This window comes from Phodopus roborovskii, unplaced genomic scaffold (genome assembly GCF_943737965.1).
Source record: "Phodopus roborovskii unplaced genomic scaffold, PHOROB, whole genome shotgun sequence".
NCBI lineage: Eukaryota > Metazoa > Chordata > Mammalia > Rodentia > Cricetidae > Phodopus > Phodopus roborovskii.
In genome coordinates this window covers 20,176,429-20,192,885 of record NW_026126459.1, presented here as the reverse complement: position 1 = coordinate 20,192,885, position 16,457 = coordinate 20,176,429, and the positions used below count along the sequence as shown (strand labels likewise).

General features: G+C 43.5%; 1 protein-coding gene across 2 annotated transcripts; it reads left to right on the top strand.

The window, feature by feature from the left end:
• Positions 1-3,541: 3,541 nt before the first annotated feature.
• Positions 3,542-16,186, top strand: Slc38a2 (solute carrier family 38 member 2). Of its 2 annotated transcripts, XM_051189747.1 has the most exons (15): positions 3,542-3,754; positions 4,095-4,176; positions 4,327-4,442; positions 6,782-6,855; positions 6,971-7,063; positions 7,189-7,270; positions 8,769-8,851; positions 9,275-9,333; positions 9,419-9,580; positions 10,052-10,131; positions 10,243-10,343; positions 10,841-10,965; positions 11,534-11,678; positions 11,761-11,858; positions 13,281-16,186. In XM_051189747.1, exons 1-15 carry the CDS (start codon positions 3,639-3,641, stop codon positions 13,377-13,379), a joined length of 1,515 nt encoding a protein of 504 aa, XP_051045704.1. In that variant the 5' UTR covers positions 3,542-3,638; the 3' UTR covers positions 13,380-16,186. The 2 variants fall into 2 exon arrangements, with proteins under 2 accessions (XP_051045704.1, XP_051045705.1); XM_051189748.1 differs by lacking the exon at positions 4,327-4,442 and having other exon boundaries at positions 3,605-3,754.
• Positions 16,187-16,457: the final 271 nt, after the last annotated feature.

The following is a 16,457-nucleotide window of genomic DNA, read 5'->3' as shown; positions in this document are numbered from 1 at the left end:
TACAGTGTGTGTGTGTGGGGGGATCCCATCCCTCTGGCTTCTGTGAGCATGTGGCTTGGAGGCAGAGGCAGGCAGACCTCTTGAGTTCTTGGCCAGCCTGGTCTACAGAGTGAGTTACAGGACAACCAGAGCCACACAGAGGAACCCTGTCTTGAAAAACCAAAAAATAAAAATAAATAAATAAATAAAAACAACAACAAAACTTGCAACATCTTGCCTTGACAATGAACTCAAGTAAAATCTGAGCTATTGTGTGGTTGCCTTTCCCGAATAGGATAGGCTATCTGATTGCTCTCAGACTTCTTTGGCCCCTGCAAGAAATAAATTTTACATCACAAAACCAAGTGTGTTGGTAAATGCAGCAACCTCAGCGTCCCCTGTAATTCCAACTGCAGGTGTTAAGGAAAGGAGATAAAGAAAGTAGATCCTGAGTTCCGGCTCAGCCCAGATGAGAAGTGTTCTGGTTTTTTTGTTTTTTGGTTTGGTTTTGTTTTTTGAAATTTTGGTTCAAAAACACCCCCAAGTACATTTTACATCACAACTCAAAATGAATCATTTTTAGTCAAAATGCAAGTTTCACAGCAAAATGCTCAGTATTGCTACAGATAGGAAATCTATCCTACATGTTGAAGTAGAATGTAAGCTGGTAGACACCCACAGAATTCATCAGTCTCAATCACTTGGTCCCATTTTGCAGTTTGAAAAATGCAGACCATCAGCTTTACAGCCTTGGGGGGGGTGATAGAAAAACCACTTTTTGTTTTGTTTGGTCGTGTACTGTTCAGGTTCTGACCATTCAGAAATTCAGATCAAAAGCTTACACACACACACACACACACACACACACACACACACACACACACACTTGGTTTCACAGGTATGGCTCTCCCTTAACCTGTAATATGAACCACCAATAAATCCAAAGGACAATAGATCTAGTTGTATTGCAAATTGCAGCCATAAGCATCAAATGAGAGAACTTCCTGAACTCCTCTGACAGGGGGCAAAGATTTACCTGGAATGAAAAAGTGCTTTAAGACCTTTTGATTTTTATCAGTTGAAACCTGATAGGAAGGAATTTCCCAGGACTCCTCTGGAGCCCACCACCAAGATTTTCTGACAAAAGTAGAGCGGGTGTTAGTAGGGGTGTAGTTGGAAGGAAGGTAATCAAGACTTTTCAGCCCTGATTATATGTCAAATTCCTAACTTCTCCTATGGAGAGTTCCGTCTCCACGGGGAGACTGTCAGCACAAGACTACAAACACACTCGAACAATCTGAGGATCGTACAAGACAGCACAGGTTTACAAAGCCGTGCACTACATGGCTTAGAAAACAGCAGAGCTCTGAGGAGCGACGCATTAAGGCAGGCCCCGAAAAAGGCTTTCCTGGGTCTTAACGACTAAGCCTAGAGTGACAGTGGCACTTGAGAAGGAAGAGGAGACGTGCGGCATTGAAGTTAAGACTATTGTTTAAGCGTGACGAGCTGGACCAGAGTAGAAGGGTTAGGGTGAGGGACACAGGGTGTAGAGGGGAAGTAGGGTCCTGCCCCGTCAATCACGAACACTGGCACAGGCTGAAGGTACCTCAAGCCTTACGTGCCACGGAAATAGGCAGCGTTACAGATTTCCTCAGGAAAACGCTGAAGGCAAAAATCTTGATCACACCCAGTCCTTTCCTCTGTGCTCAGCCCAGTCTCTCCCACGTCCCCCCCCCCCAAAGGAAGAGAGAGCACTAGGTCAAACTCGTTTGTTTATTCCTTTATTCAACTAGCATTTCTCTCTCCTAGGCGGGGGTCTTTATTCAACAGAAAAGGAAGGGTCCTCGCCTCTCCTGCAGCACCGAATAGTCTAGTCTAGGGGACCCCTGAGCCGTCCGACTCAGCAAGACTACAGCCCAGCAAGGGATCTGGGCTGCAGAGAAAGCTCCAGGCCTGCATTCCAGCAAGGGCGAGCTCGGTGGGAAGTCTGGGAGCAGCTCTCAGCTTGGGGTGGGGTGGTGGCAAGAGGGAGACACTCCTAGGCGGTCTCAGAAGAGCTAGGTCCCCCCCAGCCCCGACCCCTTTTCAAGGGGGGTGGTGTCTGACTTTCTGTTCAAATGTAAACCTCCCCAGTACGCTGGCTGTCGCACGTGCACAGCAAAAGTCTATCCCCGACATCGAACTGAGAGCCGCCGTCATCACCAGGCTAGCTCTGGAGAGTGAAAGCAGATCTAGGTGGAAAGATCGAGAACACAATCCGACCATCGGGGTAACGTGGCAGCGCTGGCTCAGGTTCCGAGGGAGAAAACCCTTCCCCTACGTCTTAAGTCACCGGCTGGAAAGGGTTTTAGGGGGGTGGGGTTGGGGTCCGGCTGTCACCCACGCCGATGTGTCCCCCGAAACGCAGTGTTGGTGACTGGATGGGAGGGAAGCTTCTGGGAGCTGGCTGATGATGGCAGCCGCGCGCGGGGTGGCGGCCACCCACGGGGCATCGGGATGCCGGGTGCGACTGGGCCCCCGAGTCTGGGTGCGGGGCAGCCTGGCGGGGGGGGGGGGGAGGCGGGCCGGAGGCGGAGCCCAGGTAGTGTTGATACACAAAGAGGAGAGCAGCGGCCCGCCCCGCCCACTGACGCGGCCCCGCCGATATAACTCGCGCTCGCGAGGGCGCTCCACACCGCGCCACGCCGCCGCCACCACCCGCACCGTCTCCCCTCGGTCTCCGCCGGAGGATCGTGATCGCCATTCCCCTCTTTAAAAAAAAAAAAAAAAAAAGACAAAAAGACAAGACAAAAGACAGACAAAAATAGTAATCTAATTAAAATCAACCTCTTTTGCCTGTTGGATTGCGGGGATCTTTTAGGGGATCTGTCGCTGTTATTTTCGTCTCGGCTTTTTTGTTTTTGTTTTTTTCTTTTTTTTTTTTACGATCTTGGGGTGACCGAGGCAGCCTGCGGGAGACTCTGCCGTGTGGTGGGCCAGCCCGGAGGGAGAGCGCCGAGGTGAGGCGGGGGAGGGGCGGCGGCGGGAGTGGGGTTTGCGGGAGGGTTAGCAGCCGGCCGCAGCTTCCCGTTAAGGGGGAGGGGAAGCCACGCGCGGGTGAGCGGGACCGCTAGGCTGCTGCGAGCTGGGTCTGGTGACCCAATCGTGAAGTCGGGGCACCGGGGTAGAAAAAAAGGCGAGCGGCGAGGACTTGACAATCGCCCCTCGGTATTGCATCAGTTCCTCCCGAGGCAGAGGAGGGGCCGGGGACCGGAGACCCACGGAGACTGGAGCGGCTGGGAGGGCTCGGCGTGCTGCCTGTAAACAAGCCCCGGCCGGGGGGGACACGGGGCTCGGCGCCGAGGCGGCTGGAGGGGGCGCCGAGGCGGGCGCATCTTTGTTCTCGCGGTCCCCGCCGTCGGTACTTTTCCGCCCCTCTCCGCGCCCCCGCCCCCCTCGCTCGCCTGGTACTTTTCCACTCGCCTGGCGGGGGAATGAATCAGCCGCGCTGCGCCGCCCGGCGGCGTCACGTGGTCGGGGGCGGGCGGGCGCCGCAGTCCTGACGCCGCCTCTACCTTCGCAGGGAGGCAGGCAGGCAGGCAGCCTCGAGGGCCAGTGCACCGCCAAGGACAAAAGGAACCCTGCGCCGGACGCCGCGCACATTTCCGATCCCGATCAGCATGAAGAAGACCGAAATGGGAAGGTTCAACATCTCCCCGGATGAGGACAGCAGCAGCTACAGCTCCAACAGTGACTTCAACTACTCGTACCCCACCAAGCAGGCCTCTCTGAAAAGGTGGGAAAAGTGCGCTTTGCAAAATGAGAAAAAAAAAAAAAAAAGCTTGTACACATGGTTGCTTCGGGGATGGAGAGATGGCTCATCGGTTACAATCTAACGCTCACACCCGGGGCTTAACCTACGGCCCCAGCCTTTTGCTCACATACCTCCGGAGATGGTAGCCTCCTAAATTGCCCTGTTGTTACTGCACGACTGGGAAAAAAGTACCCCGGGTGATTACTCCTTAGGCATGAAATACAAGCGAATCAAAAGGCTGTTTTACTTTAAATACGATTGTTCATATCCCAAGTCAGTTTACACTTACCTTTAATTTTTTTTTTTTTTTTTTTTTTTGCAGCCATTATGTAGACGTGGATCCCGAAAACCAGAACTTTTTACTTGAATCAAATTTGGGGAAGAAGAAGTATGAAACAGACTTTGTAAGTTTAAAATGCTGTTATGATGTGCCTTGGCTTTTATGGTGTAAAAGAATAGTGTTACTTTGAGATTTCAAATCTAACTTGCCCAAAGCTGGTTTTTCTCCTTTTAATTATTGTTATATGTTTGGTTATCGTTTTCCCTCTGTGTAGCATCCAGGTACTACTTCCTTTGGAATGTCAGTATTTAATCTGAGCAATGCGATTGTGGGCAGTGGAATCCTTGGGCTTTCTTATGCCATGGCTAATACTGGAATTGCTCTTTTTATGTAAGTATGTGTAAGTAGTGAGCCTGCCATGCAGGGCAGTTAATATAACAAACCTATCTTGGCTCCAGAAAACAGAATTTACAGTTCAAATAGTGGATTGAAAAAAAAAAAAAAAAAAAAAAGGCTTAAACTTGATGTAGGAGAAATCCAAAACTCTGTTTTACCATATACATCATAGAGCATCAAGAAAGCAAGTTAGAGTATTAGGTAGTACTTGGAACTGGCAGTTAAAGACATATCGAGTTTAGAGACTGCTATAATGTTTGATTAAAAACAGAAGCCAAAATTAATAGTAAGTGAAGTGACTCCAAATAGGTTTCGTAAGTTGACAAGTCTCCAAACCTGTAGCCCTTACCGACATAAGGAAAGGAAAGTTCTGGATAAAGGTGTGGTGGTATTTGCCTAGCCTAGAACATATTGGTTTTAGCACGAGTGAGTCATAATTTTCTGGATGCTAAAAAGCAAAATCACTTTTTTTTTTTAAGAAAATGGTTTTCCAGATCTGTGGTTCCTGAATATTTTAAATATGAGCTGAGCCCCACTAATTTTTTAAAAAGTTAAGTTACTTGGCTGATCATCTGGTTTCCAGAATTTGTGTTTGGAGGTTGGAAGGTGGTTCTTACCCATTTTAGGGTAACTGACCCTTGGGGGCCAGTCAGTGGGAGAGTGCTTGCCCAGCACGCTTGAGATCCCCAGTGCTATTCCCACATGCAAGAGCATGTACAGGTTTGAGTGTGCCTGCAGATGATACAGTTTCTGTATAAGCTTTTCTGAGGTCACCATCATCTTACACAGATGAGAAACAGGCACTCTAACTGTCCCTTCCCTTTGTGACAGTTGCATCTTGGTTAGTTGACAGCTACGTCCCACTCAAGTTACTTTCTCCAACATGATGAAATGTTGGTGAGGAGAGAGGCTGGCTCAGCTTTGTGAAATTCCACACCAGTGTTAAGACTGGCTTTGGGGACCAGAAGCATTAGGGTGAGGATTTAGGGGTGTTTCTTGTCAAGGTGAAGCCTCAGGAACTTTAGGTACAGAACACCCTGAAATTTCATTTTTTAATGAGAATCTGAATGGCTGGACTCAAAGCTAAGGACTTGAAACCCTTAGCTCTTGCCATGAAAACTGGAAACAAGTTTTAAAATGCTACCATTGTGGTTAGTGGTAACTGTTTCATAAGTGAAAGTAAAACTTAACCATGTTACCCTTGAACTTTTGGAATTCTAATTTAATAGCTTACTATGTGTTGGATTAACCATTTTAATAAATGGCTAAATGATACCAAGATTGTGTGAGTTTTTATTCATCCATATTTACATTACATGTAAAGATAGTAAATGGACCAAAAGCCACATGCCAAAATGGCTATAGTTGACCTTTTAAGGGAAGTTAATCTTGAAAGTGACCTCAAAGGGCATGACATCTACTGTTATCTCCATGTAGGACATAGTACCTAATTTGTTTTAATGGCTTTATTTATTTATTTTTTAATTAAATTGGCTTTTTCCCGGAAGGTAAAGTGTCACCTCAGAACTGAGTGTCCTAAGTCACGGCCTATACTTTATGACATGCTGGTGCTGCCTCCCTCTCCTTTTTTTCCACCTTACATAATGTACAGCTTGCCCATACAAGGTCAACATTTATGAAGCTATCAGTTTGCATGTTTGCTGGCTTTTGTCCTTTTTGTTTTAATCACTGCCCTGTTTGCCTTCAAAGGAGGAAAGTGGAACTTGACCGAGAAACCTATACCCCCAAGGAAAACAGTGGTGTTAGAGCCCTTTACACCTTAATTTCCCGATAGTTGTCCAGTCCAAGTGGAAGGTGGAGCCTCGTAACTCACTCGTGCTACTCTTCAATAGTGGGCTGCATTGTTTTGCGTCTTCACAGCTCTCACTTCTCTGATTTGTTAGTAAGGTCTTTTTTTTTTTTAATTAGTTGACTAAATGTTAGTTCTACCTCCACCAGTCTCATTTCTCTGTCTGGTCCATGGGGTCTTGGCCTTTCCTGACCCATTTATTGAATGGTGTAAAAACGCCTTATGGACCAGGTTTAATGGCAGGTTTTCAGTGAAACTATTAGGAACACGTGGAAGGTATATAGATAATTATGGTACCAGAATACCATTGTGTACTCCCTAGGACTTGGGGCAGAGTCCCCTGCGTTGGACACAGAATGGACATTGCTTTTAATACTCTTGACGCTCACCTGATAACCGGCAAGAGTTAGTGTCAGTCAAGAGTCAGGAGAGGGACCGCCGCCAGTGCTGTTAATAGGCAGGAGGTGTTGTGAAATGGATAGCCCTGCTTATTTATAACTTCATTCCTTTTCCTTTTTCTCAGAATTCTCTTGACATTTGTGTCAATATTTTCCTTGTATTCTGTCCATCTCCTTTTGAAGACTGCCAATGAAGGAGGTACAGTAGCATTCTTCTTGATCTCCCCCCTCATCCCCAGTAATTTCTACTTGTCCTGATGTGGGATAGGGTAGAGCTTCCAAGGCATTTCATTCCTTTGTGTTTTTCGGTGCAGGATCTTTACTGTATGAACAGTTAGGCCATAAGGCATTTGGACTGGCTGGGAAGCTAGCAGCCTCTGGATCAATTACAATGCAAAACATTGGAGGTAGGTGTTTTGAAAAGGCACTTTTGGGTAGGCTTCATTTTGGTAGCGCAAGGTGGTGTGACACATGACTTTGGTGTCACAGGCCACATTTTGCACTTGTAATGGTTTAATTTTGTTTCCTCCAGCTATGTCAAGCTACCTCTTCATAGTGAAATATGAGTTACCCTTGGTGATCAAGGCCTTAATGAACATTGAAGAACAAAATGGGTAGGTGCTAAGTAAGGCTACTCCATAGAAACACTTGCATATAATTTTTTTCTCTTTTTTTTTTCTCTTTTTCTTTTTTTTTTATCAAGTTGGATATAAAACAGTTCATCAATAAATTTTTCCCATGTATTCTTGTCATTATTTAACTACTGACAAGGAAGTGCCCCACAAACTGAGGACTTTTGCAGCAGTTTGCTCTTAACTTGGGATAGGAAATAGACAAAACTGGCTGCAGGACTTGCCTAGTGCTTGAATTCATCTCTGTATTGACATTTGTTAGAGCTGCTGAATATAGAACCGGTTCGGTTAGCCAGAAAGATCAATCATACTTAAAATAGTTAATGAAGAAAACCAGAAACTGTCCAGCTGTGCTGTAGAGAGCATTGTCTTCCCGAAAAGTTAGCTCATCCTAGGGAGGAGCAGGGCCTATGTAAACAGCTGAGGCTCATTTGCTTCCCAACTTGTACACAGTTGCTCTCTCAAAACTAAGAAGTATGACTCTCCACGGTGCCCTTAGAGATTTAGTCGAGCACACTGATCTTTCAGCATTGTTTTATTATGGGTCCCTTGTTACTGCCATGAGTAGAGTGGAGTCCATGGGGAGTTAGAACTTGGAAATAGTGTTTTTTGAATGGCCATTTTTGTTTTGTTTTGATTTTTTGTTTTGTTTTTTTTGTTTGTTTGTTTTGTTTTTTGAGGCAGGGTTTTTCTGTTTAGTTCTAGCTGACCTGAACCCCAAAGAGATCCACCTGCCTCTGCTTATGACATGCAAGTACACGTACTACTATGCCCAGCAAGACTAGGCCTTGGTTACTTAAAAAATAAAGAGTGATAGAACTTAGGGAACATTCAGTTTCAGAAATTACCTTTGGCTATATTTTTTTTCCTGGCATCAAGGTGGGTCAAGGTGTTACAGTGATAATCTGGAATAAGTTCTGGTTGAGTGGGTGTTTGATTCAGTCTAATTGGGGGGAGGATAGTGGTTGCTTGTGCATTTTTAATATAAACAGAAATTTCCTTAGTTGGAATGCTTAATGAATATACTTGCTAACAAATGCCCAAAGACTCTTGCTGTGGTTTTAGGAATTAACAACAGGCAAGAACTATAATGTTAGTGTACAGTTTTTCTCAAAAGTCTGGAGAGATAACCACTCTGGATACACAGAGCAGCCTTGTCCCCCACGCTAGTATCAAGCTGTAAGCCGTGATCTGTTATGAATCAACTGGCAGTCTTCCCAGAGCAAAGTGTGACACAGAAGCTAGTGCTTTCCCTCCCCCGTCTAACCTGAGTGAACGACAGCTCATGAAACAAATGGTTACAGAGTTAGTCCTGTCTCCACTCCAATAAGGAATGCTGCCCTCCCCCCCCAAAAAAAAAACCCTGTCCTTTTTCATGTGTGGTGTGTTACTTCTGAATTAGACACGTAGTTGATTTTTCATGTGTGGTGTGTTACTTCTGAGTTAGACACGTAGTTGACTTTTGGCTTTCCTCCTTCAGACTGTGGTACCTGAACGGTGACTATCTGGTCCTGTTGGTGTCCTTGGTGCTTATCCTTCCATTGTCGCTGCTGAGAAATCTAGGTGAGCCAAGCACATTTCTTTCTGGTTTTTGTTTTTGTTTTTGCTTTTTTCAAGATGGGGTTTCTCTGTAGCTTTGGAGCCTGTCCTGGAACTCTGTAGACCAGGCTGGCCTCGAACTCAGGGATCCCCCTGCCTCTGCCTCCCAAGTGCTGGGATAAAGGCATGTGCCGTCACTGTTGGCCTGGCGATCAAGCAATTTCTAAAGGGTGTTGTGGTGAACCTCTCACCAACTACTTGGCGGCCTACCAGAAATTACTGAAGGAAGGCTAAGGCTAGACGACTGTCGGATGGCAGTGGGACACAGCCCTTTTAAAATGTAGCTGTGGTCATAAAACTTCATCAGTGGCCCTGGTGCCTTACACTGTGTTCGCTGTTCTCCATCCCTGTTGATTAACCCAGAGCCCCTTTCTTCCACCTCTCCAGGGTACTTGGGGTACACCAGTGGCCTCTCCTTGCTGTGTATGATGTTCTTTCTGATCGTGGTAGGTGGTACTTTTCCTTTTAGAAAATAACCTTTTAAAGCTCTATCAAATGACTCAGCTTAACAAACACAAAAATACATTTTAGGTGATTTGCAAGAAGTTTCAAATTCCTTGCCCTGAAGCTTTGATGATCAATGAGACTGTGAATGCCACATCGGCGCTGGCACTCCTGGTGTCTAATGTGACCTTGAACACCACCACCACAGCTGATTGTTGCAGGCCGCGTTACTTTATCTTCAACTCACAGGTAACTAGTTGCAGTCCTGCTGTTTTATTTTATATTTTTGGATTTTCCTTTGGTTTTTGAGGCAGGGTTTCCCTACGTAGCTTTGGAGGCTGTCCTGGAACTAGCCAGCTCTTGTAGACCAGGCTGGTCTTGAACTCACAGTGATCTTCGTGCCTCTCTTCAGAGGAATATTTAAGGAAGGATAGGATAAAAAGAAACCACCCATTAGGAATTTTAACATATCTTTAAATTGAGGCTGGATGATAGATGCTTTTAAGGTGGAGCGGGGGAGGGGACTAGACAAAAGTTTCAGATTCTCGTGTAGGCCAGGGACACAAGTGAAAAGTCCATGGCATCGAAGTAGTACATTTCAGATGCCATTTGCTTGGTAAACACAATTGTGCTTAGTTTTTAAATCCTCTGAAGCCTAGCTGGGAACTGACAAGGGTATGTCACAGGGTTGTAAATACAGTGGTGGTGTGTCTTTTTCAGACCGTGTATGCCGTGCCAATCCTGACGTTTTCTTTTGTCTGCCATCCTGCTGTCCTTCCCATCTATGAAGAGCTGAAAGGGTACTTGTCTTTTCTGGCTGTGTTGATTGGGAACATACTAAAACAGTGGGTGGCTTTTACCTTGCTAGTTTCGTTGACTGACACACTCTACTTTCTGTTGTGATCATGCAGCCGCAGCCGGAGGAGGATGATGAATGTGTCCAAGATTTCTTTCTTCGCCATGTTTCTGATGTATCTGCTTGCTGCTCTCTTTGGATACCTGACATTTTACGGTAAATATGCCTAACCTAACAAAGAGAAAGACTTGTCTGCTGGAGTGAAACCAATATCAAATGTGTAGTTTTATTGTAAAAAGTCCCAATCTGGTTTAATCTCTAATTCCTGGGGTTTAGATTCTGAGGCAGACACAAGCCATTTGGTGGGGATTATGTGATATCCTTGCCTCTGCTCCCATATTTAGCTGTAACTAACACAACACACATGTGGGTGTGTGGGCACAAACACGCTAAGCCAGAGTGGGATTTAGGTACTTAGCCCCTGTTCTTACTGGAGGTCATATGGCTAAATCTCAGTATTTAGAAAATTTTTCCTCCAATGTTACTTTAATTGCATTAGCTATAATTCCAGATTAATCTTATCAGCCTCTTAGTTTACAGTCATTTTGTGAGCAGCTAATCATTTTAGTGCAGATTTCACTGTAAGTTAGCTTTTTTCCTTGATCCCCAGAGAAAACCACACTGAAAGATTTTTCTGGTCTGTGTCCCCACAGGACAGGTCGAGTCGGAATTGCTCCATACCTACTCTAAAGTTGTGGGAACTGACATTCTTCTCCTTGTTGTCCGCTTGGCTGTGTTGATGGCTGTCACACTCACAGTGCCAGTGGTTATTTTCCCAGTAAGTAACCACTTGCTCCTGCAACAACTATGATGAGTCTGGGTGTGGAGGTTTAAGGAGGGAAATTAAATTCACAGTACTGCCACATTAGGGATGGTTTGGCAGGGTGGAAAATGCAGTGTAGTATGTTATAATTTTGTTAATGATCTAATTAATCTTGCCTGAAGATCGAATGCAAAACTAGCCACATAGAGGCCAGGCAGTGGCAGTGCACACCTTTAATCCAGCACTAGAGAAGTATATAAGACAGGGTCTTATGTATCATTCAGTCTCCAGCCATGCTGAGGATTCTTGGAGACAGGACAGCCCTTTCAGTCTGAGGTAGAGGTAAGAGCTATTGGCAGGCTGTTTTGCTTTTCTGATCTTTAGCTTGAACCCCAATATCGGTCTGTGGGTTTTATTATTAGTGCTACAGTGTAAGATTCCAGATGGCCCTGTGTCAGAAAACAGGAGGGAATTTCAGTTTTCTAGAGAAATGTCATGGATAACGTTGTAAATTACTTGTGAGTTCTTTGCATTAATTTACAGTTGAATTGTTAAATAATAAAGAAGCGGTACTCTTTTTCAGATCCGGAGTTCCGTCACTCATTTACTGTGTGCTGCAAAAGAGTTCAGTTGGTGGAGACACAGCGTCATCACCGTGGCTATCTTGGCCTTTACCAATTTGCTTGTCATCTTTGTCCCTACCATTAGGGATATCTTTGGTTTCATTGGTAAGTTTTGATTCACATACCTGGGGTGTTAGGCTTGAGAAATAGATTCAAGTTCTCAAAGGATGTAAATGTTCTTTTCCAGGTGCGTCAGCAGCTGCAATGCTGATTTTTATTCTTCCCTCTGCCTTCTACATCAAGTTAGTGAAGAAGGAATCTTTGAGATCTGTGCAGAAGATTGGGGTGAGTGAGCAGTGACCGTCAAGTCAGCAGTTATTTTCAGTCTGACTTGTGAAGTACTTACCAGGAGAGATGGCAAAGGGAGGTTGAAGTTTGCTGTGCAACAGATGACACAATGGCAGAAAGTTTACTAAGGAAAGTTAGAGCAATGTAAAGGAATCGACGTTATCTGTGCCCTGTGTGATAGGGATAGTGGGCACATCAGGTGTGTAGACTATAGGAAGGTGAGGTGTGTTTAGTTAAGTGAGATTGGCCATCCTTGAGTAGAGCTCTTTGTCTTTATTTGGGAGCTGGCTGGCAGGATAGGAAAAGATTCGTTAGAGTCCAACTCCTTAAATCTGTGAGTTTACTTATTATAGGGACATGGGTGAGGAATTACAGATGTCTGAGAGGCTATACCACTCAAGAAAATGTCCATCTTTGTTCCCTCCAGTTCTTAAGATTTAGGCTTGGTTTTGTGACATATTTGCCCTTCAAAGTCAAAACTGCACATACAGAAAACCAGTATATTCATGCTTAGGTTTAGTAACATGTTGTTTCAAAGGGGAAAGAAACTGCTGAGCACAAAAATCATGACCTTTGGTACCAGAATCCTAGTGGAGTAAGAGACTACCAGTCCTGCTGTCCACTACTACTCTGGTATGAAGAATGAAGTTAGGAGTAAACGGGGGTGAGCTTTTCTTGGGGAGATAAACTGTTGAGCACAGGCAGCACCTGCAAACTGAGGTGTATATGGGGTGTTTATACACTGTGAAGGTGTATTGCTGTGACTGGTGTAATAAAAAGCTGAACAGCCAATAGCTAGGCAAGAGGTATAGGCAGGATTTCTGGGGAGAGAATGGAAGAGAGGAAACAGGAGGTGCAAGATGGAAGAGAGATATGCCACTCGATGAGGCATAGATTAATAGAAGTGGGTTAGTTTAAGTTATAAGAGCTATTTAGGAAGAAGCCTAAGCTATGGGCAGAACTTTCATAATTAATAAGTCTCCATGTCTTTATTTGGGAGCTGGCTGGCAGGATAGGAAAAGATTCGTTAGAGTCCAACTCCTTAAATCTGTGAGTTTACTTATTATAGGGACATGGGTGAGGAATTACAGATGTCTGAGAGGCTATACCACTCAAGAAAATGTCCATCTTTGTTCCCTCCAGTTCTTAAGATTTAGGCTTGGTTTTGTGACATATTTGCCCTTCAAAGTCAAAACTGCACATACAGAAAACCAGTCAGTCCAACTCTTGTTTCAACAGGAAGGCTTTTTGTTTGAGGGGGAAAAAAGTACGAAAAAATAACAGAAGTTCAAAAAGAGGCATCAACAACATAGGCCTCTTGTGATACAACTTTGATCACTTATAGCAGTTCATACTTAGGTATGGTATAAAGATGTGATTTTAGCGTCCAGGCTGATGTGTTTTCTCTGCTTCTTGCAGGCTCTGCTGTTTCTCCTAAGTGGCATAGTGGTGATGTGTGGAAGCATAGCCTTGATTGTTTTGGATTGGGTACACAATGCCTCTACAGGTGGCCACTAATGGTACCACTCAGACTCAATGGTCCATCTGCCTGCCGCCAGTGTTGAGTCAACACTCATCTTGCTCAGATATTCCACCTGATACTTTTGGTTCACTTCCTTTTGAAGTGCAGATTCCTCGCTGGTTCTTCTGGATGCAGAATAAGTGGAACTTTTGTTTCGTTTTTGTTTGTTTTTTTATTTTTTTAAGGAAACTTATCTGTGTGTTAGGGAATGGATATTAACAGCAAAACCACGAGTCTTGGGTTAAGGGAAGTGACTATTTATTCCATTCCAGAGAATGGACGAACTTTTAACTTTTTATCAAGCCACATGCTTGGCTGTGTCATTGTTTAACTTGGATATTTTATGATTTTACTTGAATGTGCCTAACGGAACCATTCGATGTGAAAAACACTTAATTTACAGCAAAAGTATTGAAATAAGCATTGAGAAAAACACTTATTTTTTGTACCAAAAAAAGAAAATACTTTAAAAGACCTCAGAAGCACTATTTTACTTTGAAGAAGTTGCATTTTTTGAACTTTATCCAGAACCAGTTGTCGATAAACTCCGTAAAGCAATCTCATTGATATTTAAAAATGAATATTAGTATTATGAAATTATTTGCCTTTTTTGTAGGCATTGTAAGCCAAATACTTTTTTACCCAAAATCATTTTCGGAAAAATGTTAAAAATTGTACCATGAATTAGCATAGTTTTGTTTTATTCGTTCAGATTTCATTTAAAGGATAATTGGTAGCTGCTGCACCGAATCAGGCGAATGCTGTTCGTCACTTTCTTTGCCTCCAGATAATTGGTTTATTAAAGTTAAAATGTTTATGTCTTCAACCTATTAGGCTGAAAAACAGTGCAGATATTTCTGTTGGAAATGAAATAACTGATTTTTGAGGTACCAAATAGTTAGTGCAATTGGGTAAAACAGGGTTTATTCAGTTGCGTCTGTCTCCAGAGTTGAATTGTCAGCTCTGGGTTAAGCTTTTGGGCCCGCCCTTTAAAATACTGCTTCCAGAAGTGAAAATGGGCATCTGATGGCAGTAGGCCAGAACTCTCCAATAGGAAGTACAACTTTCAAATGCTCACCTACTGGAAGCTCCATTTACTTGACAACACGTGGCTCAATTGTGTTCCTGCTGTGTCTACAGTAGAGGTCTGACCCACAGGATGCACCAAGGCCAGCACACTGCGAGTTCTCGTCAGAAAGACCACTGGGTTTCCCATGCAGTAAGCTTTTTAAAAACTCGCACTGGATTGTCATCTCATTCTTGGACAATGCAGAATTATTTGTTTACATCGAACAAATGATTAGTTAGGGGAAGTAGTACAACATGGTTGTACTTAGTTTCTGGTCCAACTGCATGCTTACCTTTCCATTTCAATTCCAGTTAAAAGTGAAAACATTACTTTGAAGCTTGGTTTTAGGAGCACATTTATTGTATGTTAACGGTGTATGGTGAATATATTATTAAATAATGTGGTACTTCACTCATCAGTCATAATGTCTAAGATCTAATATAACATAATTCCATTAAGTGGTTGAGGGAAGCAAGTGGAATCATCAATTGGCCATCTGGCTCTTGAGGTTATCTCTTGAACTAATATTTTTAGTTTGAGGCACCAGGGTCAGAAATGTGGCACCCATGGATTTTGTTACACAGTCTTGTATATGTGGTTAAATTCATAGTCAAGATGTGTCTGCTATTAAAGATCCCTGCAGACTGGAAGACGTCTGGTAGTGCTTCATTGGGTAAGACCAATGATCCATTTTGTCCCAAAGATGACATCTGGGGACCATCTGGAAGCAGAGGCAGTGAGAAGACACTCTACCACGCTGCTTTCCTGTCATTCAAATCCAGAACCTCATTTGTAGTTCAAGAATTAGCATTTCTGCTTGAAGTCCTGGAAAGAATTGCTGATAAGACCTGCCAGGGATGCTGAGAAACAAGCATCCAAGAGAAGGTGCCATGGCAACCAGGCAGAAGTAAGTGGAAGAGAAGGAAAAAATCCTGTTCACAGCCAATCAGTGTGGAGAGACTTTGCAAACCTTTTTGTGAGGGAGCACAATTTAAGGTTCAAAATGAATTTTTAGGCCAAATTGCAATGCTTGGGGCTGTTTTTTTTTTTAATCAGCCTCAAGTTTCCTAAACTGAATTCCCATTGGTGAGAAGTCTTCAGTATTAAAGCCACTGTCCTGTCACCTCCTTTTGCATTGCTGTCTTCCATGGACATTTCAGTTATAACTGTACTATTTATAGAGCAGCATTAATCCATTAAAGCTAACCTATTTTTCAATATTTATGATAAACTGTACATACATTGTCCATATGTATTTGTAAATAGATTGTACATACCGTTGGAACTGGGTCTTGGGTTCAAATGTATATATTCCCACAAGTTTCTTAACTGCATTTTGATGAACTTACATTATATATAAGCCCCCAAAGTACTTGTACAGAGAATTCAATATTAGAAATTGACATTGTGTATAATAAATACTGAAATTGTTTAAATTGTATTTACAATAAACTTGATTGGACATCGACTTAAGTTCAAATCCTATTTAAATTTTAAATGAGGTCTAAAATTTCAAAATGCAGTAGCTACAACATGTTATCTTGAAAATATGTCAAATGTGATCACAATGGAAGTCATGAGAGCATTGGTTGTGTATATAGTGTAAATGTCTCCACTGTACTGTTAGAGGCTAACTTGCCACTGTGGCTTGTTGGCAAGGAGTGCTACACCGGTTTCAATGAAACATTGTATGTTTGTTTTAACTGAACTAAAATAAATACATACTTAATCCTGCGTATGGAGCTTTTCTTTCAGGTAGTGGGATGAGATCTATCAGGTGCCTTGTAAAGCCATGCTCAGCACTTCTGAAGTGTGTACATACTATTCCAGCTATGGAAGACAACTTTGTCTTAAATTTTCTTGAGCTTACAGAGTTACATTGTAGTTGGAGATAACAACCTTTTTCTGTGGCAAAGTCCACAGCAGTGCTTTGTTTAGGAAGCTACCCTAGTGCACACTTAGGAAAGTTAGGGTGGTTTTGATGGACTTAGGGAATATAAAGCTA

What these genes read in the sequence shown, in the direction of transcription:
- Slc38a2 (XM_051189747.1), top strand. Translation starts at nt 3,639, where the DNA reads ATGAAGAAGACCGAAATGGGAAGGTTCAACATCTCCCCGGATGAGGAC. An exon ending in TACAATGCAAAACATTGGAG is followed by an intron (nt 7,064 to 7,188) that starts GTAGGTGTTTTG and finishes TGTTTCCTCCAG; the next exon opens with CTATGTCAAGCTACCTCTTC. An exon ending in GTCGCTGCTGAGAAATCTAG is followed by an intron (nt 8,852 to 9,274) that starts GTGAGCCAAGCA and finishes CCACCTCTCCAG; the next exon opens with GGTACTTGGGGTACACCAGT.